Genomic DNA, 23,422 nt, shown 5'->3' on the forward strand with positions numbered 1-23,422 from the left:
TGATGATGCTGGCAACTGAAGGGACAGGAGAGGGTTAAAGGAGGCGAGCGCATTGAGGCTAACGGGGCGAGGTGGTGGATTGCTGGTTAAATATATCTATTGTTTTTATTGACGGCGTTGGTTCTGTTCGGGCTGGAGATTTGCAACGGGCGCGCTAAGCCGATATGGGCTCGGATGTAACCGCATTGAAACGATAGGGAAGGCGCTCGTGCCAGACGACGAGGGTAGCCGGATTGGTCCAGGCCGCGCAATCAGCAGTTGCTTGTTGTGTTTCGAGTCGGCCAGAAGTCTGGAAGAGAGGGCTCGTAATGGCGCTGAGCGCGAACGTGCCGCGCATCCGTCTGGTGGGCGAGTGCCAGTGCCAGAGCTAGGGCGGGCGGCAGAGAAAAGTTGGCAGCTTGAATTTGTCTGGTGCTGGCAGACGACGGCGGCGGGCAGACAGTGTCTAGCGGACGGCGGAGCATGGTCGCAGTCGTCTCCTAGGGCGACCGATGGACAGGCGATCCGGATGGGGCCCCCTGTTGTTGAGGCTTCGACGGACGCCGCCAAATCCATGCATGCACCGCAAAACTTGAGATTGGAGAGCACGTCACTCTAAATTGTGAGCGCCGTGCCCCGGCCGAGTGCACCGAGAGCGAAATGGGATGCCGAAAAGTGGTCACTGGTGGACGCTGGGGCGGGACAAGGTGGGGAGACTGTCGTGAATGGAAACACATCTTACGCCTGTCAAACCAGTGCGTAGTCTCAGGGACTGCAGCAGAACGCCTCCTTGGAAACCCCTCTGGGTGCATCTCGAGTGACGATAGTGCAGTGCAGTGCAGTGCAGTGCAGTGCAATAGACAGCGCGCGGGCACACAACGACTGGTAGCCAACTAGCCATTTCGGATTTCACATCTTGCTGGTTGATGATCGATGATGCTGGGCGCGCTCTGGCCGCGTGTGGGATCTCCACCCGAGCAGGCTAGGGGCAACTACCTGGGTAGCGCCTTCCATAGCTGGCACCACGGCCCTCCCCTTTTCTCCACGCCTGCTCTACTTCTCCAAAGCCCTTTCCTCCCTTTGTCTTCATCCACATTCGCTCTTAACGGCCGCGCCTTCTCATCGCGCTCCTGGGACTACTCCATTTAATACTGCCTGCTTTACTTGTCAATTCTTTCCCTCGCTCCAACATCTTTCCCCCATTCAACAAATAGGCCGCAAAGTGAAACAGAGCGAGCAGTCTTAATATCCCAGGTAGGGCCCACTGCTTTCCGCGCATTCAATTGTCTCCTTGTCGCCTCTGCTAACGGTTGCTGCCAGTCATCAACCTGCTTCCACTACACAAAATGCCTTCCATGCTCAAGATTGCCCTTCCGGCCCTGGCTGCCGCCCACCAGGCCTATGGTATGTCTCTTCGCTTTCTCTGCGCATACGACAAGAAGTGCTAACGCGTCGTCACAGCCGCCTGCAGTGCCACCGCGACACTAACGATCCAGAATGCCGGTGACGCCACCGCGCTCGCATCCTGCTCGACCTTCTCGGGTAGCATCGCCATCGAGACGGGCACCAGCGACGACATCGCCATCAACGGCGTCAAGAAGATCACTGGCGACCTGATCGCCACGGCAAACTCAAACATCAAGCAGATCAGCGCCAGCGACCTGACCGAGCTTGACGGCCAGATGCACCTCGACGGCCTCACTTCTCTCTACGCCATCAACTTCCCCAAGCTCAAGACGGTCGACTCGATCAAGTGGAACGCGCTGCCCAACCTCCAGGAGATCGGCTTCGGCGCCGAGGTCACTTCGGCCAAGAACATCGACATCCAGAACACTGCTCTCCGCTCTCTCAAGGGTATCAACATTGAGGAGGTTGAGGAGGTCTTCATCGCCAACAACGGCTACATCGACACCATCTCCATGCAGCTGGGCAACGTCTCCAAGTCGCTTACCCTGGCTGACAACAACGAGGCCGTCAAGGTCGAGCTTCCCAACTTGATCTGGGCTAGTAACCTGACTTTCCGCTTCTGCGGTTCCGTCTCCGTTCCTTCCCTCGAGACTCTCAACGGCTCTCTCGGTCTCTACAACAACGGTTTTGAGTCCTTTACTGCGCCCAACCTGACTTCAGTCGGTGAGGCTGTCGCTCTCGTCGCAAACGAGAACCTGTCCAACGTCTCTTTCCCCCAGCTCACCAAGATCACCGACAACCTGCAAATCGCCAACAACTCCAAGCTCATCGAAGTTGACGGCTTCCCCAAGCTCAAGAGCATTGGTGGTGCTTTCGACATGAGCGGTAACTTTACCAGGTACGTCCACTGTAAACACCACATGCAACTTTGTCACTAACATGCAATAGCGTCAAAACCCCCGTGCTCGACAGCGTTAAGGGCGCCTTCAACCTCCAGTCAACCGACAACGTCACTGAGACCTGTGCCTTCTACCAGCCTCTCAAGTCCAAGAAGCTCATCCAGGGTGGCTACAAGTGCGAGGGCAAGCTCATCGACCCCGCCGGTGAGGGCCACACTGGTACCAAGCAGGGTGGTAGCAACGGCAAGACTGGCGCCGCCACTACCCTCAGCGCTGTCAACGGTGCTCTCGGTCTCGCCGCCATGGCCGCTATTGTCCTCTTTTAAATAAAAATGTTCACGACGCTGGCGTTCCATCTTAATTGCATAGACTACTCCCTGCGATCTGACTTTCTTTGATAGCGTATAGCATCAAAAGAATAAGCGCTGAAGTTGGTGTTCAGCATCTGAGGACTGGAGGGCTCCCGGGGACAGTTCATGGGTCAGCATGTAACACTTGTATGTATCAATTTGGCGACAAGGCTTGGGGCAGACTTTTAATCCGCAGTATACTTAAGTCTGCCTCACAATGGAGTGTGTAGAATTGCAGGAAGGTTTGATTTATTTGGGATAGTTTCAAGCAGTCATTCTCTTCATCTATTCCTTTGCGTTTTTGTTGCGACACGTGCAATTGATCTTTTCCTGCTTGGCCCCATCGTCTCCTTTCGTCATGTTTAGCGCGCGCCTATTACGTGTGGCTGCTATCCATCCCGTGCGCCGTCATCCTCACAATTTGCTGCTACATCCTAATCTCTTGCTCGAGCCGTGCAAGGCGGGGCCTGTTGTCAGCACCCATGCTACATTAGGCACACGTATCCCCCGTTGCTTTGTACGACCAGACTACAGCACCAAGTTCTGCAATATGGTACATCCTATTCAGCCCGCGGCAGCCACTTCCATCACTGTCGCCCTCATTACCCAAAACGTCGGCTTGCTGATCCATACCTTGTAAATCGATCGTCTTATCCGACAGCCAGGAAAGCGGTCTTCGGAGGATTGCCTTTCGTTTGTCGGATACGCCACGATTCTTCCCTGGCCCCAACGGACACTGATATTGACGGGCATGACAGACTAGAGATGCCCTATCATCTGGACACTGGATGTGTCGAGAGCTCGCCGATTGCACGTTCTGCGCTGACACGTCGTTCCATATTGAGACCTGTCAAACGTCTTTCTGGTCATTCAAGTGACGCCAACTCTCGAAACGACGATTTAGCCGTACACCGCCAGTACGCCTTGCATGTCTGGATCTCTGTTACGAAAACAATGGTGGACCTTGCAAGGGAAACCATGCCTGTCGTGAGATGGCTCGACTGCAAGCCTTGTCTCGACGCCAGCAAGGGGGAAATATCAATCGTTCCTACCATGAACACTAGCCCCTTCTGATCTGCACATCCTCCCCACACCCTCTTTTGAGGACTGGTACGACTTGAGGAACGATACAGAGTGTGCATTACAACCCATGTCTGATGGTTGCGATGCCCAGCTCTTTCCTTGTCGAACCGCCCGCTTCCCCGCTGCCGTTGACCCACTGCACGAGGTGACTCTCACACATAGCCAGTATAAGAGTGAAGTGTTGTCGCATCTCTTTTCTGCATCAATCAACACTTTTCAGTTTTCCCCGGTGGCTTTTGTCTTTGTCTTGTCTTTTTTCTGTCCTTATCCCTACATGATGATGCTCCTCCCCGATCCCACCAAACTTGGTTCCTCTACCACACCAAGAGGGACCTGGGAGTCAATAGTGCTTGATCAAACCATTCCGCACGTGTATGTTGGTTCCTTGTCGGCATCGTGGCACTTGTCTGACTGTAGTAGTGAACCGCAGGAGTTGATCCATCTTGCGCCAATCAAAGAAGAAAAGCTGTATTACAGCGTTACTTTCGGCGCGCCAATGCAGAGAACGCCTTCGGTGTCTTCTGCATCTTCTTCGGCGTACGATTCATCAGTGTACCATCCATCGCCTATTGTTTCTCCCAGGATGTTGCATCAAGAACCTACGTACGACCATGCGACAACTGCTCTCAATCAATGCTCCACGATGCTTGGCCACATTTAGCCGTATCGTCGTCCCATATCAGGCCCACTGGCACAAAAGCATGCTAGCAGGGTTACTCGTAGCAGGGCTTCAGAGAAGCGCACGAGTTCACAGCCTGGTTCATATAAAGGGGCAAAGAAGGAGTTGAAAAGCCCATTGAAGGCCCGCACCGAGCAAGATCGCAGGGATACCATTGGAATCACCTTGGGAAGAATGGAGCGTGTCTGTACTTCGAATAACGAACGCCTCCGAGAAACGGCGATGCCGCGACAAAATCGACGAGAGGGCGTCATGCGTAGGCTCGGAAAAAATAACATCAAAAAACCGCATGCCGCGACTTTTGGCAAGAAGGACGTGATGGAGCTGGCAATGATTCAACTTGAGCAAGACAACATGGTCTTCGGCGACATGTTACAAGAGCTCGAGGAACATGGACACAACGATCACCTCTGGTATTCTGAGATGCAAGCACTTGTTCGCTCAGGGGCTACCCAAGAGGCATTGAACGAGTGTCTAAATGGTCGCCCAGCCATCACCAATCTCCCAACTCGGGCCAGATATTCGCTTGCGCGCCGTGGTGGCCGAGACTTCCAGAGTCCCGCTTAACTTAAGCAGTAGGAAACCTTTTTCCAAATGTGCTTCGAGAGTTATCTCCCAGTGTTACAGGTGGCATACGTTTTGTTCTTTTTCAGCGGCATTGGTGGTACAGTGAGCAAACTTTGTTTTAAATCACTATTCTTGATGAACAGTGGCTGGTGGTGGTTGTGATTCTGTTTACTCGCATTGGTGGCTTGGATCTTTCCATTAAAAGTTTTGTCTTTTCTGGTGGCAGATCTGCTTCGATAACATGGCTCGGATTTCGGTTTGTCGACTTCCAGTCAGCCTGTCTCTACTGCATTCACATATTTGTCTTTTTGTGTTGGACTTCGGTCAACTTCCCTTCATTCAAGATTAGGATATGTTAGGTATGACTGTAACGGCAGATTCATCACATGGATAACACAGAATATAATTTCGGTGTCAAGTTCTATACATGGTGTCACACTTTACTAAGTGATGGGGGCGCATGTGAAAATTAACGAAAGACGCTACTCCCCCACTAGGCAACTCAAACAGACGCGATGCTAAGATTCCACTTGCAATACTCGCACTCATCATGTTTATCCCACCTCCGTCGAACAGCTCTCTTCCCTGGCAACGACCACTGCCCCGAGCTTGTCTCAGGTGGCAAAGTCCAACCCTGACACTTTCCACCAAGTCAGTGTAACTATGCCTTTTCAGAAGCGCCGCTACACAAAACGCTCCTTCCGCATTGACTCGTGCCGAGTTTCTGCATATTCAACCTGACCTCTTCAGCCGTTGCTCACACGGAACGGGGAACACTAGCCGATGGGATGCCTGATCGATCGCTAACCCAGATCTGCCGGTGTGGAACCACTGGGCGTTTACCGGTACTTGCCGTGTATGTGGCTGGTTTTTGACGCAACCAAACGGATTCATGACACTCATTGATCACTACTACACGAGCTACGTTGCCGCCTTCAGTATCTTGCATTCGACTGGACCAAACAACAACGCCATGCGCGCGGAGTAACTGCATGATGCTTTGTGTAGTATTGAGGCAGTGGGGCAGCTGCCTGTCATGTCACATTCCTCCCTCTGCCGACAAACATGTGAGCAACGCCCGCGCGCTTATCCTACTCACACGGACAGTAGGTACAGTAGAACGTGTTGTTCTCACCAATCAATGCATTTGGTATCACACATTTCGTTCTCGCTTTGGCGGCAGGGTTATAGAGAAGCCGCACATCCGCCGGCAGTACTGCACACATGCAGCCACTTGATTCACACATCCGTGGAGACGATCAGATTGACCTGGAGCCATCTACAACGACTAGTCTCCGGCGGATACAGTGTGTACCCTTACAAGTGGCGTAGGGATTTGCCGCCGCGCGCTATCATCGCTTCGAATTACAACGTGGTCTTGCGTTAGCCTCTGAACCTAGCGGATGTCTGTTCAGTACCGGTATCTGCAGTGCTCGACTACCTACTTACTGCTGTCACTGCCTCGAGGTATCCACACATCTCGTATCGAAAAGTGGGCCAGTCCGTACTTTCTCGACTGGGTAATCCGTTCCTTTGGACTGTAGGTGCAAGGAAAGAGAAAGAATTAGACGACACAGGTCCGGCTGTTATGTCCGTCACCATGTCTTGCCTGCAGGTCAAGGTTATTGACTTCCCAGAGACTTGGGTTTACCAGATGACCCCCACATCAACTAAGCGCATGGAAAGACCGCAACCAATAACTCCTATTTCCTTCACCATCGTACCACGTTTTGTATGTGTATGGGTAGATAGTTGTGCTAGAGGCCAAGGTAGTTTGGGCCGTTTGTCGATGGGACATGTCGCAGGCGATAAAGAGAAGCAAAATCGGTCCAAGAGTCGGAATATTCCTCCAGCCAACACTGTTGGCCAGGGATCGGTAAGGGTACATCATTAACAGCTCAGTTTGGTAAGTAGAGCTGCAAGCCATGCCATGGGGAAGCGCAGGTGCGGTAGGATCCATGGCATCATTTGGGAGGATACGACGCCCAAACGGCTTCGAGAGTATCTTGGACATTGACCAGGCTAGGCTGGGAATTAGATTGGAAGGATGCGGATGAGACATCAGCTCTTCGCATAACGACTAATAATATCGACATCGTGGGGCCTGCCAGAGCTCGTATAAAGGCGTGGTCTGTAGTTGGTGTGTGTGGGTCTTACAAAGTAGTAGTCAAGTTAAGTTAAGTTAGGGCGTCGTCGTACTCCGACGGGCGTCTGACTAGGTACTGAGCTGACGTAGATATAGTGGCCTTTGGTAATTATCAGACATAGGATTTATAGCAAACCTGAGGCGTGAAGGAGTTTCCGATGCAAAAGTTCTCAAGCTGCACGATGCATGTGCTTGTTTAGTAGCTCCATTGGGGTCTGGGATACTGCGGTTTAGGCATCCCGTATTCGCAGACGCGTGCGGAGGACGGGCTCTAAAGTGCGGGCCGCAACGACTAAGTAGATCGTGTAGAGATTATGACGTGTGTAAACAATGGTGTCTCTTTGCAAATACTCAATTGTACGCGGCAGTATCAGTCACGAATGCGACTGCTGTATCAAACGTCACACGTAACGCAGCCTCAGTTTCGACGGTCGCGGTGCACAGCCACCATGGGAATCGGAAGTATTTCCGGCCTTTTCACGTGTCATAACAAGGTAGAATCTCACCCGTCTTTGTCATGGACACGAGGAGGAGGAGGTCAACTGTTTGTATTTCTCTGGCGATCTGCGGCATGTACTAGAAAAAGAAACTCTCATATCGAACTCAGGAATACACACAATTGATGTTTTGAAGCCATCTAGTCTTGTTCATTTCGGGGGCGTCGTCATCAGTGGCCCTATCGCGATTGATCCACACTTAGCGTCATTTGCATGCTCGCGCTCGAGATAATCTTCAAACTGACTACGCAACGCAATTGCGCCCGCCCTTTGCCTACCGTGATTCCTCTTCCAGCGGTCCGCAGCAGCGACGACCCGGCATTCTCTAGTCGTGGCCACAACGGGCCCTTTTACCGTCCCCAACACGCCCATCTTACGACGTCACGCACAACACCTAGTCTCGCCCTAACGTCGCGCCCGAGGCGCTCTCAACCGCCAAACTGGACAGACCACAGTCGCAATCACCGCCGCGGCATTCGCAGAGAGAAACCAAAGATATCAATTCGGTCAGGGCGCGCAGCTCTTCGATACGCATCTCGCAGGCAAGAGGGGAGGAGGAGGACAAGGAACACGCTGGCGGATACAAGCTCAACATGCTTGTGGGAAAAGGTTACTCGTGGAAGGCTGCCCAGGCACGGCTGCCGCCATCACGTCAGATAATAAGCACGGTGCGGAATCCGAGGTTTATGGTGGGCTTGGGCCTATTCACAGCAATTGTGCTGCTATGGCGGTCAATGGGTTCGGCAGCGGGGGACTTGCAGAGGTACATCGGCTTTCCCATGTCTCCAATGGATGCGAATGCTTCCTCTTTTTCCATTGTGTGCAGCAATCCCTGACTAACCCATCTCAGATTCTACTGCTTCGGCCCCTCCAAACCCCCAATGCACATGTCGGCAAACGAGCGGGAAGAATGGCAAAACCATCTGAATACGCCAGTAATATTCAACCATCACAAGCCAGTCGAAGTCAACGCCACCTTCATCGAGCACGTTGATCTCAACGGAATAAAGTCCACCCCGAACGCAGTCAAGAACAAGGAGCGCGTCCTGATTCTTACACCTCTCCGCGATGCCTCCTACTACATCGCCAAACACTTTGACCTCCTCACTCAACTCACATATCCGCACGAACTGATCGACCTGGCGTTCCTGGTGGGTGATACCACCGACGACACCATGGCAGCACTGGCAAAAGAGCTGGAGAGGGTGCAAAACAACCCCGACGTAGCGTTCCGGTCGACCATGATCGTGGAGAAAGATTTCGGTGTTACCCTATCCCAGAGTGTGGAAGACAGACACAGCTTCGAAGCTCAGGGCCCACGCAGAAAGGCAATGGGCAAGGCGAGAAATTACCTGCTAGCAACGGCCTTGAAGCCAGACCACAGCTGGGTATACTGGAGAGACGTGGACATTGTCGATAGTCCATCCAAGATTATCGAGGACTTTGTTGCTCACGACCGGGATATTCTTGTTCCTAGTGAGTACCGCACGGAAACAGTTTACATGACAATGCTAATTAAGTGTAGACATCTGGTTTCACAGGTACAAGGAAGAAAACGGTAAAATGGTCGACATTGAAGGACGATGTAAGTCCCTCAGCCAAGACCGACCACAGACCGCCCACTAACACACCCCAGTTGACTACAACTCCTGGCAGGAATCCCCCGAAGGCCTCAAACTCGCCGCCTCTCTCGACAAAAACGTCGTCCTCGCAGAAGGTAATTTCCCCCCTCCTCCATCCCTCACTCCATACTAATATATCCCAGGCTACAAACAAATGCCCACCAACCGCCGCTACATGGCCAAAATGGGCGACTGGCGCGCAGACAAGGACGAAGAAATACCCCTCGACGGCATCGGCGGCGTAAACATCATCGTCAAAGCTGACGTCCACCGCTCCGGTATCAACTTCCCGTGCTACGCATTCGAAAACCAGGCTGAGACGGAGGGTTTTGCCAAGATGGCGAGTCGTGCGGGTTATGGCGTTTATGGGTTGCCGAATTATGTGGTTTGGCATATTGATACTGATGAGAAGCCTGGGAATGCGTAGTCTGTGGGAGGTGGATGTGGGGGGGGGGGGGTTTGGGGAGATGGGATGGAGGACAGGGATGCATATACCTTTTTTCATATGGTAAGGAGTTTTTTTTGTTTGGATGGGCCGGCGGGCGTATCTACTACTACAGTTGTACGGGATCGCTTTTTTTTTCGTGTTCTCTTTTGTCCTATCTGGGACGCTGCATTAGACGAGGAGTAGCTCAGCTTGTGTCTGTTTCTGCATCTTCTTCGTGTATGAGTGTAGGGAAACGGAAGAGAAGGTGGGTGGGGATGGATACAAGATTTTTTGGCAATGGTTTCTCTGCATCTTTGGTCTACACTTCAGACGATGGTAAGTAACGCTGTTACATAAAGAAAAGATGTGTTGTGCGTATCCGCTGTCTTGCTTGATTAAATGTACATGTATTCGGCTAACAATCTGGTGTGCAGATGTGCCTAGTGTCATCCTTAAAGGGTGGGATGATGAGACAGTCAGGAACAATGTGGAAGTCTTTCCTCCATATATCCAAGCCCGACCAGCTCTTCCATGCTTCATTCAGCCTTCTGTCAAGCCATGAAACACACAGTAGTATACGTTCTCCAAGCTCGCCAAGTCTAATGGTCGTAGACGCCGGCAAGGAACTTGCGCTCGTCGTAGTACTTTGCGCGGATCTTCCGCCCTCTGAACTCCCAGCCCTCGTCGAAGCGGTTGACGGCGTTCAAGGCAGACAGCACTGAACTGAACTGAATGTAGACGGCGCCATCCTTGCTGCTCTCGTCCAGCTGCACCTTTGTGACCGGTCCGAACTGCAATGCTGTTAGTAAATGCCATTCAAACATACAAAATAAACTTACCTTGTTGCCGAAGGCCTCGCCCATCTCTTGGCGGATACCACCATCGTTGCGGTCGGCGTTGGCGGTCCAATCCACACCATCGACGCAACCCCATGCAACCACGACGCTAGACTCTTCACCGAACTTGCCAGGCTCGTCCTTCTGGGCTCGCTCACCACCGCGCACATCCCAGACTTGCTGGGCCTTGACCTTGCCGTTGTCATCGTCGAAGATGGTTCCACCCTGGGGCGCCTTGCGCATCTTGACTTCCAAGTGCTGGATGACACCGTCGTTGTTCTTTCCAAGGCCTTGACCTTTCTTGTAACCCATCTTCTCCATCATCTTCTCTGCCTTGCTGAGGGTCTTGACACGCTTGGCTGGGCGTTCATCTTCCATAGGCTCGGCACCGCCGCCCTGCATCTGCAAGGCGGGGCGTTCGTAATGGACCGGGGGCCCGGAGATGGTTGCACCCGCATAGAGGACGGGAGGGGCCGAAATAGTCGCACCCTGGTAAGCTGGTGGTGGAGGCGGAGGCGGAGGCGGAGGCGCTTGAGAGTGCGGAGGCTCAAGCGCAACTGGCTTTGAGCTGTCCGAAGACAGCGGGCGGGGGCTGTTCGAGGCGTCGCTGTCGTCGCGAGACCTCTGTTGTTCACTAGCTCCACGCAGGAAGGCGCTGAAAGCTTCCTTCTTGCGCCGGTAGCCTCCGCTAGCCCTGTAAGCAGCCAAGTTGGAGGGAGTGCTCGGCTTGTGTGGTGCTTGTGGGTTCCACTGTCCGTATTGTCTGGTAAACTTCTTCTGCTCCTTCTTGCGCTGCTTCTCCTCATAGTTGCGCTGTCTGCGCTCTTCTATGATGGCAGCATCATCATCTGCAGTACTCAGGTAGTACTCGATGCCATGTTGTTGGGTGGCTGGACCAGCACCAGACGAAAACAGCGGACGGGCTGCAGGCATTACGCCCTTGTTGATCATGTTACCGGGCTTCTTTGTCTGGTTCTTGGCCTGGGGACGCTTGATGGCGTGTGGATTATGAAAGGCTACAAAATCAGATAAGTCATAATCCTATACGTGTTATGGAGTTTTACTAGTAGGTACCAGGTGTGATCTTTTGCTGCTGGGCTTTGACCTGCTCCTCCGTGTACTTGACGGGCGCAGCCGAGATGGTGGCTCCAGCATACGGGTTGGGGAGCATTGAGCCATATGGGTTGGGCAGGCCCTGCCCCTTCTGCGGCTGCTGGCCAGCCATGATATCGGTGCAGGTAAGCGCGACCGTCTACAATGGCGACTGCTGCGCCGAGCGCTGCGCACGATGGCGGTAAGATCTGTCTTCAAGAAATAGATTAGCAACTACTCCAGGTTGACCCAAGACGTCAGATCGCGTGGCGGTTCGAGGCAATGGCAAAGCGGCGAAGTGGGGTGATTGTTGTGATTGTGGTGTAGTGGCAGGCACGATCTTGAACTTAGCAGTTGCTCAAGTCCGTGCACGCATAAGGCGGCGCTAACCTCCACACTAAGACATTAGCTGCATTACGTATGCATCATGCAGGCACGCTGCCTCTTGGCCGTCGGATGCTCCTCTGTCTCCGATAACAGTCATCTCACATATCATCTCCCATATCACTATCTCTAGACACTTCTGAGCTGGCTCTGGTGTTGGGATTACACTGATAGACATTTATTCGCGCGTCATAGAATCATCATCGAGGTACCATTATATATGCGCCCCCATCTCCAAACATAGCTCTGATCGTGAATGCCAGATTAATCACTCATCATGTCTCCCACCACTCTAGAACACGCCTTCTCAAAGGACTCGTCATCGACCGCCATCATCGTGCCCGGTAGCCCTGCCCTGACAGTCTCGTACAAGAAGCTGGCCGTGGATGTCAAGTCATTCCAGCAAAAGTTGGCTAAAGTCGGCGTATCTGCCGAGGCAGCTGTGTCGATTGCGCTGCCCAATACCTACGAGTTCATCGTCTCTTTCATCGCTGCATCATGGCAAAGGGCCATTGCCGCACCCCTGAACCCGGCGTACAAACAATCCGAGTTTGAATTCTACATCGACGACCTAAGCTCGGCAATTGCTCTGGTACCCAAAGGCGCCTTTGCGCAAGATGCAGCTGCCGTCCGCGCAGCGAGGAAATACAATGCCGCCATCGCGGAATGTTACTACAATGGCAGCGAGGTCGTTCTCGACGTCAAGGAAACTGGAAAGCTCGCGGGTAAATCTGCACCAGTCTTGTCTGCGCAGCCGGATGATGTCGCCCTCGTGCTACACACCAGTGGCACCACCGGACGACCAAAGGCGGTGCCGCTTACCCATCGCAATCTGTTGCGTACCATGAAGAACATTCAAGGTACTTATGAGCTTACGGCCAAGGACCGCACGATGCTGGTCATGCCTCTGTTCCACGTCCATGGCCTGCTTGCCGGATTCCTCGCACCCTTGGCATCTGGAGGTTCCGTCGTCGTGCCTCCCAAGTTCTCTGCTTCTGTCTTCTGGAAGGACTTCAATGAGCACAAAGCGAACTGGTACACGGCTGTCCCTACTATTCACCAGATCTTGTTGAGAAGCCCTCTCCCAAGCCCAATGCCCAAGATTCGATTTATCCGGTCGTGCTCGAGCCCTCTGTCCCCCAAAACGTTCTATGAGCTCGAAAAGGCATTCGGCGCGCCGGTATTGGAGGCTTATGCAATGACCGAAGCTGCGCATCAGATGACGAGTAATCCTCTTCCGCCACACCAGCGTAAGCCTGGTAGCGTGGGAGTCGGCCAAGGCGTTGAAGTCAAGATCCTTGACGAAGCTGGCAACGAGGTAGCCCAGGGCAAAGAGGCTGAGATATGTATCAAGGGTGAAAACGTCACCAACGGCTATCTCAACAACCCCGCAGCGAATGCCTCGTCTTTTACAAAGGATGGCTTCTTCCGCACTGGAGACCAAGGCAAGGTGGACTCCGAGGGTTATGTTATCATCACTGGCCGTATCAAAGAATTGATCAACAAGGGTGGTGAAAAGATTAGTCCCATCGAACTGGACAACGTCATCGCACAGCACCCTGCAGTTTCGGAAGCTGTGAGTTTCGCCATCGAGGATGAGATGTATGGTCAGGATGTTGGGCTTGCGGTCGTGATCAAGGAAGGCCAAGCATTGACTACAGGCGAGCTGAAGACGTGGCTTACAGACCACGTTGCTAAATTCAAGCTACCCAAGCAGGTATTGCGACGCCCGATCAAATATCACGACGTGAGCCACAGACTAACATTGCACAGATTTTCTTCACCGATATCATGTACGTGAACATTAACATTGCAGCTGAAACTTGCACTAACCGCCCACTTCTAGGCCCAAGACTGCAACAGGGAAGATTCAGCGACGTCTGGTTGCTGAAGCGATGCTCAAACAAGAACAGCCCAAGGCCAAGCTATAGGTACCTATACGGCGCAGTAAGAGCAGTTTTGTTCCTCTCGACGGATCAGAATGCACCAAAGGCAGTGCGAGCCTTTTCGCAGGCAAGAAAATTACATATCTGTATTAGAATATTGTATACCATACTCCGTTACCGCACTCGGACGGTCGACAGAGCCCCGCGTAGACTGTGTAACTATGTGGTAGTACGGATAGATTGGATAGCGAAAAAGTCCAGTATTTTCTTCAGCTTCCTACTCTTTCGGATGAACTTTTCTTTACCAAAGTTGCCCTTGCGTTATGCGGGGGCCAAAATCTGTTAAACATGACCAGTTGTGGTATGGCTGTAGTTTGACAAGGCTGACCTGAACAGAACTGTGCCTCTCACATGCCGCAGGCCCATCTTCGGCCATTCCAAACGCCTCAACATGATTCCTTCGAAATATGTAATGCGCTGTTCTTTTCGTCTCACATGATAGCAGACGAAATGAAGTCGCTCTCATAGGCACATTCTGCGCAGAGGGCCGATTGGAGCGGGACGCGGAGGCTGAGTCCACGTCGTCTTTGGCCCCATATGCTGTGCCTCTCGAATTTGTTTGCTGATCGAATATCGTGACTGATGCAAGTTTTTGAAACAGGCTGCACTGCCCCTGTCACTACATATAGTCACGCTTCAGTTTGCAGTTTGTGCATTCGTCCAGACCACTTCTTCACCAGTATGCCGTCATGTAGCTATTTTAAAGAATGCCGGCAGATCGACCAAGTGCGTATGCTCCATTAAATCTCCTTTTCATTCTACCGCGGAGCCCTGTAAACATGCCTCATTCGGCATTTCGCCGGCATCACCCCCGTCCGTCATGTCTCAGAATATACACCCAGGGATTGTCATCTTCATGCGATCGACCCCGCAGCAATTAAAGGCTACACAAAACTTGACAGCCTGCCATATTTCAACGGCCAGCACTTCGACAAGTCGCTCCTCCGCAACAACTACCGCTACCATTATTACAATCGACCTAATTCCTCCTAATATGTCTTCCAACGTACCTATGGGGTACGCTAGTACTAGCGGCTCTACTACTCCTAACTCTACGCGATCGTCTTTTAGTTACAACTCTAATACCTCTAATACCTCTACATCCTCATCGCCTCCCGTGCTAAGACCTAAAAGATCGAGCCTGAAGCCCAGTCTCAAATCTTCAGAATCAGTACCTACTCTCAACAGACGATCATCACCAGCTACAGTGCGCTTTGCGGAGCCAGAGCCGCTACCAAAGTCACATACATGGCCCAGAGCGAGGCCGAGGACTCTACAGCTACCGGAACCTTTGATCAACAGAATACCAAGTTCTCCAATGAAGGCCCAACATGAAGATGGCCCTTCTTTCGCGAGTCCAGCTGCAAGCTTGACGAAGCAAGCCGAAAACCTTACACCATCCGCAGTACAGCGTCCAGTTTCGCTCCCCACTCCCCCAACTGGGACATTTCGACCATTGAGGAAATGCATGAGCAGACAGACGATGGTCCCGGCATCTCCCCAAGAGCCCGATCCAAGATGGGCGGGCATTCCACTGCCGGCTCACTACACGCCACCAACCCAGTCCCTAAAGTCTCGGGCGTCGTTCCAGTCCACGATATCCACATTTTCCCAGCTCTCCATTCAGTCAGCCCCAGCAGTTCTAGAGACACCGGCAGCTCCACAGGGCCAATACAACCCTCTCGAGCACTACATACCCTGTCTCCACCTCTCGTGCAAATCGCACTACTCACCCGCACACCTTGGACCGCACTACTACCTCCCCCAAGGCCCCTACGCTCTCTCCCGCCTCCACGGCTACTGCCCGCGCCACGCCTCCCAAGAGCTGCGAGAAGCAACCCTCCAATGCAAGCGCTCGTACGAGCTCCTCCGCCAGAACGCCGGCCGCAAAACCCTCAACGCCGTGGCCGCGGAATTCGAAGACGCAAAAGCCGTCTTCCGAGACGCGCGCACGGTCAAAGACGCCAGACTTGTCCGCATCCAAAAGAGGCGCGTGCTCGGCGCTCCGGTGCTGCTTGCGGAAAAGACAAACGACGCAAGGGAGGAGGCGTGGGATTGGCGGTACACGAATCGCCCTTGCACTACGTCTTCTTGTAATGAGTACTACACGCCTTACTCTAACCACCTTTACGCTTTCTACCGCACACCGCTTGCACAGACGTCGTCGCTGTTTCCCCAACAGATCTTTTGCCCGACGTGTGCGCAGGCAGAGGCGGAAGGCTTCGAGCAGAAGGTTAAGGAGAAGTGGGGAAGTAGGTGTGGGTGGGATGAGCGCGAGTGGGCGGAGTGGTATGGGAATGCGAGGAGCGATAGGGATATGGAATTGGGGTTTTGGTTGAAGGCACAGGAGAGGGTGGTTAGGGAGAAGGGACCCGCGAGGTGGGTTAGTAGGTTAGAGGATGATTATGGGGTTGCTGTTGATGCAGTGGCGGAGGCGCATAATAGGTCGAGGAAGGGGGGTATCTTTTCCAGGCTGTTTGCTAGTATGGTGGTTTGATGGGGGAGTGATAATTTGTAATGTTCCCTTTGGGGTATGTGACGACGCTTATGATGGGTGGTATAGAGGATGTTTAGATTTATGGGACTTTTAGATGGTATTGCATATTTTTCTCTACATGGCGTTTTTCTTTGCATGTGACCTGCATGCTTTTGTAGGAGCGAGCGTGTGAAGCTCGGCACGTGTTCCTCCCGAAAGGTCAGACAACATGCCCGACAAGCTCACCAAAGTAAAGTTCTCTGCACATTTTCTTCTAATAGAATTAGCAAACATACTCAGAGGGCTTGCTGGATGAAAAGACATGTTTCAGTGGATCAAGTGGTTGGCGGTGCTGACATTCAAGGCTAGCGAGGTGACAGTACCATAGTTGAGCCTGGAAATTAAGGCTTGCTGCCTGCGCTCTCCAAAGAAACGACCAAGACAACAAGGTCGTCACTTCCAATTCGCAAAGTCTGAATCACGGTTCTGACAGCGCTGCTGGAAAGAGCATTCGTATATAAAATGGTTTTACCCAAACCTCCCATTCTCTTCTTCTCATCCAGCAGCGTCTTACTTCACTCTTTGCAAGCGCCATCAAGCCAACTTCACTGCTTCTCATCTCAAGATATTATTGTTCCATCGTGCATCCAAACAAGAAAGCCAGCGCAATGAGTTTAACAGCAGCAAATCTCGAGGCTCTCAACAAAGCGAACGGCCAACGCTGTACTTCTACAGACACTCCCAGCACAGCAACCAGTAGCACCAGAACAGGTTTGTACGACGACGTGAGTTACCAGTACCCAGACATCAAGGAAGACACAACCACAACCACAACCGACAGCGTTAGGACGGGCCTATACGACGACATCAGTTACCAGTACTCAGATGACGATTCAGACGACGATTCAGATGATGACGAGTCTGGCCCAAATAGGTCAGATGAGGTGCTTTCTGCGAAACGTACCGCCCGATGCAAAAGCTTCTGCAGCAGCATCCAGTACGATGTTTTTCACGTAAGTCTGTTCCAAGATACCCAAAGACAGCCTTACTAACTTGTATCGCAGTATGGACCCCCATTGAATATCTCCGGAAACAGTCGTAGACATGGTTCTCCGCTACAATCGCGAGGTGGAATTCAGTGCCTGCGAAACTGAAATGTTCGATATCTTCAGTGTCGTCATCCCCCAATGTGATGGACTCGTTTCCGCAACCGTCGAAACCGCCGTTTTCGAAATCTCTATACCGTGGGTACCATACAGCATGACCATACCGACGCCGTTGTCGCCCCCTGTTATCAACGCAAGCGTCGGGTTGCGCGGAATAGCAGTGGTAGTGGCGGGGGATTCGATATGTAATCTGAAGCCTCAGTGTTGCTATCGCTTAAACCCTATCATAGGAATAAACACGAATTGAATACCATCGCATCCCCAGTTCTCAGCTTTATCAAATAGTAAAAACTTGCTGACAACGTGAGCGAACATCCAACTAGCACCTCTCGTAAACCTGACACTCGCACTCTTTGAAATCCGGGCAAAACAATGCATCTCTCCCGAAGAGAAAAGGCCATAGGTACTCAAGGACCAATCCAGCGCTATCGTCGTCCATGGGGGTCCTATTAAGCCACGTCCACGCCTTCAGGTACTCGTCTACACTCCTCTTCTGTACCTGCGCTTTACTGACCGCAAACTCAGCGCTAGGAGACGCCGCAAGATCCTCGCCGCCCATCTTGGCATCACCAAATATCTGTTTCCAGACGTTCCCCATGGGTTCATCCAAGGTACGAATTTCGTATGGTGGAGAGCGGAAGGGGTGAACCAACTTCTCACACATTTCCACCTCAGGGCACTTGAGAGGTGCAAAGCCGGAGGACTGGATAGAACGTGCGCGTAACTTTGGTATCTCACTTCGTATGTGCTGCCCGCTGGTACGTGGCTGGTTCTCTGGAGGCAGAAATACTATTACTTCTGGTAGCTTGTTGTAGTTCTCGATGATCCATCTCAAGTACACATCGGCTACACGTCCTCTGTCCACTCTTTTCGCACCCTCGTGAAGTTTTGCGAAATCATTATCAATTGTAAGAACGGTCCTCTGCCAGTTCCGAGGCAGCCGGTCCATCCATGAGAGATCCTCGTTTTCAAGTCGGGATTTGATGATCAGGTGATCAGCCTGCGTCTCATCGTCTACTGGGGGTTTGGGTTTTGGTGGATTCCAAGGCGCGTGTTTGGGTTTGGTATATGGGTAGTGGCCCTTGATACCAGGTGCTGGATCTCGGAGTTTCTGAGGGGGCTTTGAGATTGGTCGGAAGATGGCGATAATGGCAAGGAAGATGGCTGTTGTGATGGCGAAGGAGACTATCTTTCTTTGCATCGCGGAAGCCAGTTCGGGATGTGTGAATTGCGATGGTCGTCGCGCAACGTCGTGGAATCGCACATTAGCCTTTTCACTCAAACGAGACGCATATCGTGTTGTTGCCAATGGACGCCGAGCGCTCAGCCTCGACTTCGTCATTCAGGGGTCTTTCCCGTTCCGCTAAGATGGTTAGCGCGACTCGCCTGGATGCGCCTCCGATTCTCATACATAACTTGACTTCCACATTGATACGTGTACTAGTAATCGTACAAAGGACTTGCAACCTTGCCCACGGAACGACGGGTTAACGTTCTACCTAGTAGCATCACAATTAACGCGCGTTTGACTGACAGCAGAGCGTTTGCCAAATTTTCTTGTGAAATGAGCAAGTGTTATGCTCATGCATATATTGAGTTGGAACAAAACGCAAAGAACACGAACTCTTTCGTGTTGGCAAGTGGGACTCACAGGGAAAACCACGCAAGTTTTGAGGATATGCTCAATCATGTGACTAGACGCATGTTCATCCCTTGCTGACAAGGGGTGGCTAAGCTTACGTCATGCATCGTGGGATGCAACAACCCGCATCCTGTCTTATTGGAATTTGCCCAATGTGCAAAGAGCTAGCATTTGTGAAACCGGGCGTCCCTTTCATCTCACGGGAACTAACGTCTTCACCGCTGTTTATGCTCAATCTAAGCGTGCCGACGTACGGTTGACGCAGCAACGCAACGACGTCACAGTGAAAATGATGTGACGAAGAGTAGCAAACTTATGCAGGTACAGCTTCTTAGTCGTGACTTACATGAAGCTTTTCATCGATTTCTTTACAACTTCAAATCGTTTGACGAGAACTAACACCGAGAAGATCCACGACCATAGCAATGACGCGCAACATCTGCATCTCGGGAGGCGATGGCCATACCGGATTCCTCATCGCCGAGCTCATTCTCGACAACAGCTACTTCAAGAGCAAGGTGGATTCGGTGAGCGTGCTGTGTCTTCACCCCAGTGGAGCTAGGGCTAAGGAGCTGATGCAGCTTGGTAAGTAGACCCTCTGATAATGTGTAGTTGAAAACATGACGCTGACTACATGCTTCAGGTGCCAAAGTTATCCCGCACAAGCCTGGCCGAGAGCGCGAAATGGTCAAGACGCTCAAGGGTTCTGGCTGCGACACTGTCTGCCTGATTCCTCCTGCGCACAAGGACAAATTTGACATCACTGCTGAGCTCATCAGTGCCACCAAGAAGGCAGACATCGCAAATGTTCTCTTCATCTCGACCGCTGGGTGCGACGTCGCCGAGCGTGATAAACAGCCCCATCTGCGCCAGTTCATTGATCTCGAGTGCCTGGTCATGGCTACAAAGGGTGATGGTAGTACTTCAACTGGTCACTCGCCCTGTATCATCCGTGCCGGCTTCTATGCTGAGGTAGGTTCCAGTGCCACTTGCTGCCTATTACAAGCTTTAGGCTGATCATTTCGTAGAACTTGCTGCTTTATGCTCCCCAAGCTCAGAAGGAAGGCATCCTCCCTCTTCCGGTCGGTCAGTCGCACCTCATGGCCCCGGTTGCTCTAGGAGACATCTCTCAGCTCGCAGCCCACGTTCTTACCGGAAAAGGCAAGACTGGCTTCGATGATCGTCATCGTGGTCAGCTCATGGTTTGCACTGGCCCGAAGCTCTGCACTGGCTCCCAAATCGCAGAAGCTGCGTCCAAAGTGCTCGGCAGCTCCATGGAGTTCGAGGACATCAGCGAGGCTGAAGCCAAGAAGGTGCTGAAGGCGCAGAGTGACTCTGATCCCAGCGAGCTGCAGTACCTCCTGGAGTACTATAGTCTGGTTCGCGAGGGCAAGACCAATTACATTTCCACTACTGCCTTCGTCAACGTCACGGGCACTCATCCCCAAGAGCCTGAGGACTTCTTCAAGACATACGAGGAGAGCTTCATGCGCAAGGGCGGTGGCGAGGACGGGCATGCGGGCAAGAAAAGGAAGGGCTAAGTGAAGGCGATATCGAACGGCGCGCGCGTGTATAGGCACCAGTTTGAGCAGTGATATGCTTCAGGTGTCGTCGTCGTCGTTTTGCCCGTACATCAAGTCAAGAAACGAACAAAACTGAAACACATTGTAGTAGTCATACAGTAGTATGCTTCAGTAACACATTTCTTCTTCTTATGATAATCGTATTTGCATTATTGTTGAGCAACGACAAGTCAACCTCATAGCCCCATGTGTTTCGGTCCGACCAATCGGCTATCTACCGCCGCGCTCCGCCACGATTCAACATCGCCACTCGGGCTTCTATTATTACCATTGGCTGAGCAGGTGATGAGAGCCTCCACGCGTCGGAAACACCTTGCTCCGATCAAGTTGGTCCGACTGTGGTCGCTTAGGACTAGACAACAACTTCCTTCTCTTGTTGATCCTTCTCTAAAGCCTTCGCCTCCGCCTCTTTGGTTGGCTTCTTACCGTGATCAGGCAGCCTCTTGAAAGGGATAAGGGCGGTCAATATAACTGAGAAGGCGGCAGCTGCTAATGAGAAGGTGAATACATCTTTGATACCCACCATGTAGGCGGCAATTACTGCAGTTAAATCGTCGCCACTGAATACATCCTGCAGTTCGGAAGCTCCGGTTCCCAGAACAAGGGCAACATCAAGGTGGTTTGAGCCCGAGGTGAGGGTATGCAGCATGCGATTAGCGAAAAGGGACTGCGCGATGGCAACAAAGTAGGCACCGCTGAGGGTTTGGCACACTAGGGAAAATGTTAGTATGATTGCGAAAATACGAATGATGCTGGTCAATACTTACTGACCATGATTCCCGTAGCGCTGGCGACTTCGTCGGGTTTTGAGAAGCCCTGAACAGCCGTCATGGGGACCTGGTTACACAACCCGATTCCAAAACCAAAGAGTACCTCGGCGCCAATGTACTTGGCTTTGGGAGAGTCGACATCGAGGATATAGATGAGGGCCATACCGGCAGTCATGATCAAGGCACCGGCAAGCTCGAAGGGTTGTGTGTAGCGCGTCTTTCCGATAGCGCCACCGCTGACCATGGCTCCCAGAGCGAAAAAGGCGAGGAATGGGAGTGTATTGACACCACTTGTGACTGCGGATTGACCATGGACAGATTGGAAGTAGATGGGGAGGTAGAACATGACTTGGTAGAGCGCAGCGTAGGACCTAGACGTGGGATAGTTGGTAAGCCATTGTAGAAAATGACTGACATCAGATAATGACTTACACGAGGCAGAAAACGATATTACTCCATGTCGTACGCTGTTTCAGGATGCTCAAAGGAGCCATGGCGCGTGCTCCTTGCAGCCATTGGACAACGAAGAACCCAATTGTGAGCAGGATCCAGAGAACAAGAGTGGCAATTACAGAGCCGTCGTTCCAGGTTTTGGTCTGACCACCCCATTGAAGCGCGAGAGTCAAACAGACGAGAGATACGAGTAGCAGGCAGAAGCCCGGGATATCGAGGTTGAGGATAATCTCTTTCCATGTAGCAGGAACGGGCTTGATGTGATCCGGTATGCGAAGGAACAGCAATAGCAGGACGACGATGGGACCACCAACGGGCAAGTTGATCCAGAAACACCATCTCCACGAAACGCCACTTGTGAATGCACCGCCGATGACTGGCCCAAGGATAGTGGACACCATGAAGACGGCCATCCAAAGGCCGATTAGAAGAGGATGGTTTCTAGGCGGAGCCACATAGTTGATGACGATGAGAGTGCCACCAAGAACACCAGAAGCTCCCCAACCTTGAAGGGCGCGGCCAAAAATGACGGCAATGCTATTCGGTGCGGCAGCAGCTACGATACTGCCTACCAAAAAGATGCCGACTGCGCTGAGATAGACCCATTTGACGTTGAGGTACTTGTACAGCTTGCCCCACAATGGCGAGGCAGCGGCGGCGAGAATAAATGTTGCGCTGCCATACCAGCCCACATCGTCGAGTTTGCGAAAGTCGTTGGTGATACCGGGGATTGCGGTTGCGATGATGCCAATCTCTAGAGAAACAAGAATGGTGCTCACGAAGATTGTGAACATGACAAGGCCCAGTCGGAGGCCAGTCAGATACTCGGGCTCCACTTTGTCCGTAGGTGAGGCTGTAGCGCTATCTGGATTTTCGGAGACGCTCTCAGCTGAATCGTGCTCGTCATGGCTAGACGCAGCTGGCCTTGGCGTGTCCATGTCGGCTTTGTTGTTGCTCTCGAAATCCGAACTGTCGGTCATTCTCGCTGTTGCTTTTCACAGTCGCACTTTGTCGAAACAGTGAGGTCGTAGATGGGTTGTTCGTTGCAACCGGAACGAGAATTCGTAATATAGGGAACATACAAGTTGTGCCAATTCTCGTGCTGACAAACAACTAGGAGATGGGTAGGAGAGACAAAGAACCCCTCCCGGTACAGTGAAGTAAAGGTAAACCCATGATCAGCACGGTCCACAGATCGTCTCAGGACGTACTCAAAAGAATGTAAAATTCCACCGCCGTGTGGTCTATTTCGTCACAATATCATTTATTCCTCCGCCGTACGATGGCAAGCACGGGCGAATCCCGAAGTAGCCTAGCGCCGGCGGACGAGCGTCAAGCCCTCCCTGATCGACCACCGCACCCCAGCTGCCAAGGTTGAATTCGACCGTTCACCCCACGCTTCGCACGGTCAAAATTAG

At 52.2% G+C, this 23,422-nt stretch overlaps 11 protein-coding genes across 11 annotated transcripts; 7 read left to right on the top strand and 4 right to left on the bottom strand.

The window, feature by feature from the left end:
• Positions 1–1,325: 1,325 nt before the first annotated feature.
• On the top strand, positions 1,326–2,611 carry PtrM4_088420 (Tymo-45kd-70kd multi-domain protein; the record flags this gene model as incomplete). The annotated part of the gene is made up of 3 exons (XM_001934694.2): positions 1,326–1,383; positions 1,441–2,284; positions 2,335–2,611. The coding sequence occupies 3 exons, from the start codon at positions 1,326–1,328 to the stop codon at positions 2,609–2,611; spliced, it is 1,179 nt and encodes a 392-aa protein (XP_001934729.1).
• Positions 2,612–4,649: 2,038 nt separating this feature from the next.
• PtrM4_088430 (uncharacterized protein) lies at positions 4,650–4,964 on the top strand (the record flags this gene model as incomplete). The annotated part of the gene is made up of 1 exon (XM_001934693.2): positions 4,650–4,964. The coding sequence occupies one exon, from the start codon at positions 4,650–4,652 to the stop codon at positions 4,962–4,964; it is 315 nt and encodes a 104-aa protein (XP_001934728.2).
• A 3,530-nt stretch (positions 4,965–8,494) lies between these two features.
• PtrM4_088440 (uncharacterized protein) lies at positions 8,495–9,656 on the top strand (the record flags this gene model as incomplete). Its single annotated transcript, XM_001934692.2, has 4 exons — positions 8,495–9,083; positions 9,133–9,192; positions 9,244–9,324; positions 9,373–9,656. 4 exons carry the CDS (start codon positions 8,495–8,497, stop codon positions 9,654–9,656), a joined length of 1,014 nt encoding a protein of 337 aa, XP_001934727.2.
• A 599-nt stretch (positions 9,657–10,255) lies between these two features.
• On the bottom strand, positions 10,256–10,894 carry PtrM4_088450 (uncharacterized protein; the record flags this gene model as incomplete). The annotated part of the gene is made up of 2 exons (XM_001934691.2): positions 10,256–10,447; positions 10,496–10,894. The coding sequence occupies 2 exons, from the start codon at positions 10,892–10,894 to the stop codon at positions 10,256–10,258; spliced, it is 591 nt and encodes a 196-aa protein (XP_001934726.2).
• A 661-nt stretch (positions 10,895–11,555) lies between these two features.
• On the bottom strand, positions 11,556–11,717 carry PtrM4_088460 (uncharacterized protein; the record flags this gene model as incomplete). Its single annotated transcript, XM_066106842.1, has 1 exon — positions 11,556–11,717. The coding sequence occupies one exon, from the start codon at positions 11,715–11,717 to the stop codon at positions 11,556–11,558; it is 162 nt and encodes a 53-aa protein (XP_065962510.1).
• A 528-nt stretch (positions 11,718–12,245) lies between these two features.
• PtrM4_088470 (CaiC, Acyl-CoA synthetase (AMP-forming)/AMP-acid ligase II) lies at positions 12,246–13,899 on the top strand (the record flags this gene model as incomplete). Its single annotated transcript, XM_001934690.1, has 3 exons — positions 12,246–13,685; positions 13,742–13,761; positions 13,815–13,899. The coding sequence occupies 3 exons, from the start codon at positions 12,246–12,248 to the stop codon at positions 13,897–13,899; spliced, it is 1,545 nt and encodes a 514-aa protein (XP_001934725.1).
• Positions 13,900–15,232: 1,333 nt separating this feature from the next.
• PtrM4_088480 (uncharacterized protein) lies at positions 15,233–16,411 on the top strand (the record flags this gene model as incomplete). Its single annotated transcript, XM_001934689.2, has 1 exon — positions 15,233–16,411. One exon carries the CDS (start codon positions 15,233–15,235, stop codon positions 16,409–16,411), a length of 1,179 nt encoding a protein of 392 aa, XP_001934724.2.
• Positions 16,412–17,058: 647 nt separating this feature from the next.
• On the top strand, positions 17,059–17,544 carry PtrM4_088490 (uncharacterized protein; the record flags this gene model as incomplete). Its single annotated transcript, XM_001934688.1, has 2 exons — positions 17,059–17,403; positions 17,455–17,544. 2 exons carry the CDS (start codon positions 17,059–17,061, stop codon positions 17,542–17,544), a joined length of 435 nt encoding a protein of 144 aa, XP_001934723.1.
• Positions 17,545–17,875: 331 nt separating this feature from the next.
• Positions 17,876–18,757, bottom strand: PtrM4_088500 (DUF3431 domain containing protein; the record flags this gene model as incomplete). Its single annotated transcript, XM_066106843.1, has 2 exons — positions 17,876–17,882; positions 17,907–18,757. The coding sequence occupies 2 exons, from the start codon at positions 18,755–18,757 to the stop codon at positions 17,876–17,878; spliced, it is 858 nt and encodes a 285-aa protein (XP_065962511.1).
• Positions 18,758–19,623: 866 nt separating this feature from the next.
• Positions 19,624–20,739, top strand: PtrM4_088510 (NAD-binding-10 domain containing protein; the record flags this gene model as incomplete). Its single annotated transcript, XM_001934687.1, has 3 exons — positions 19,624–19,783; positions 19,842–20,170; positions 20,227–20,739. The coding sequence occupies 3 exons, from the start codon at positions 19,624–19,626 to the stop codon at positions 20,737–20,739; spliced, it is 1,002 nt and encodes a 333-aa protein (XP_001934722.1).
• Positions 20,740–21,133: 394 nt separating this feature from the next.
• Positions 21,134–22,984, bottom strand: PtrM4_088520 (ProP, Permease major facilitator superfamily; the record flags this gene model as incomplete). Its single annotated transcript, XM_001934686.1, has 3 exons — positions 21,134–21,492; positions 21,549–21,922; positions 21,984–22,984. The coding sequence occupies 3 exons, from the start codon at positions 22,982–22,984 to the stop codon at positions 21,134–21,136; spliced, it is 1,734 nt and encodes a 577-aa protein (XP_001934721.1).
• Between the last annotated feature and the right edge of the window lie 438 nt (positions 22,985–23,422).

Source organism: Pyrenophora tritici-repentis, chromosome 4 (assembly GCF_003171515.1).
Source record: "Pyrenophora tritici-repentis strain M4 chromosome 4, whole genome shotgun sequence".
In the NCBI taxonomy this organism is placed as follows: Eukaryota; Fungi; Ascomycota; class Dothideomycetes; order Pleosporales; family Pleosporaceae; genus Pyrenophora; species Pyrenophora tritici-repentis.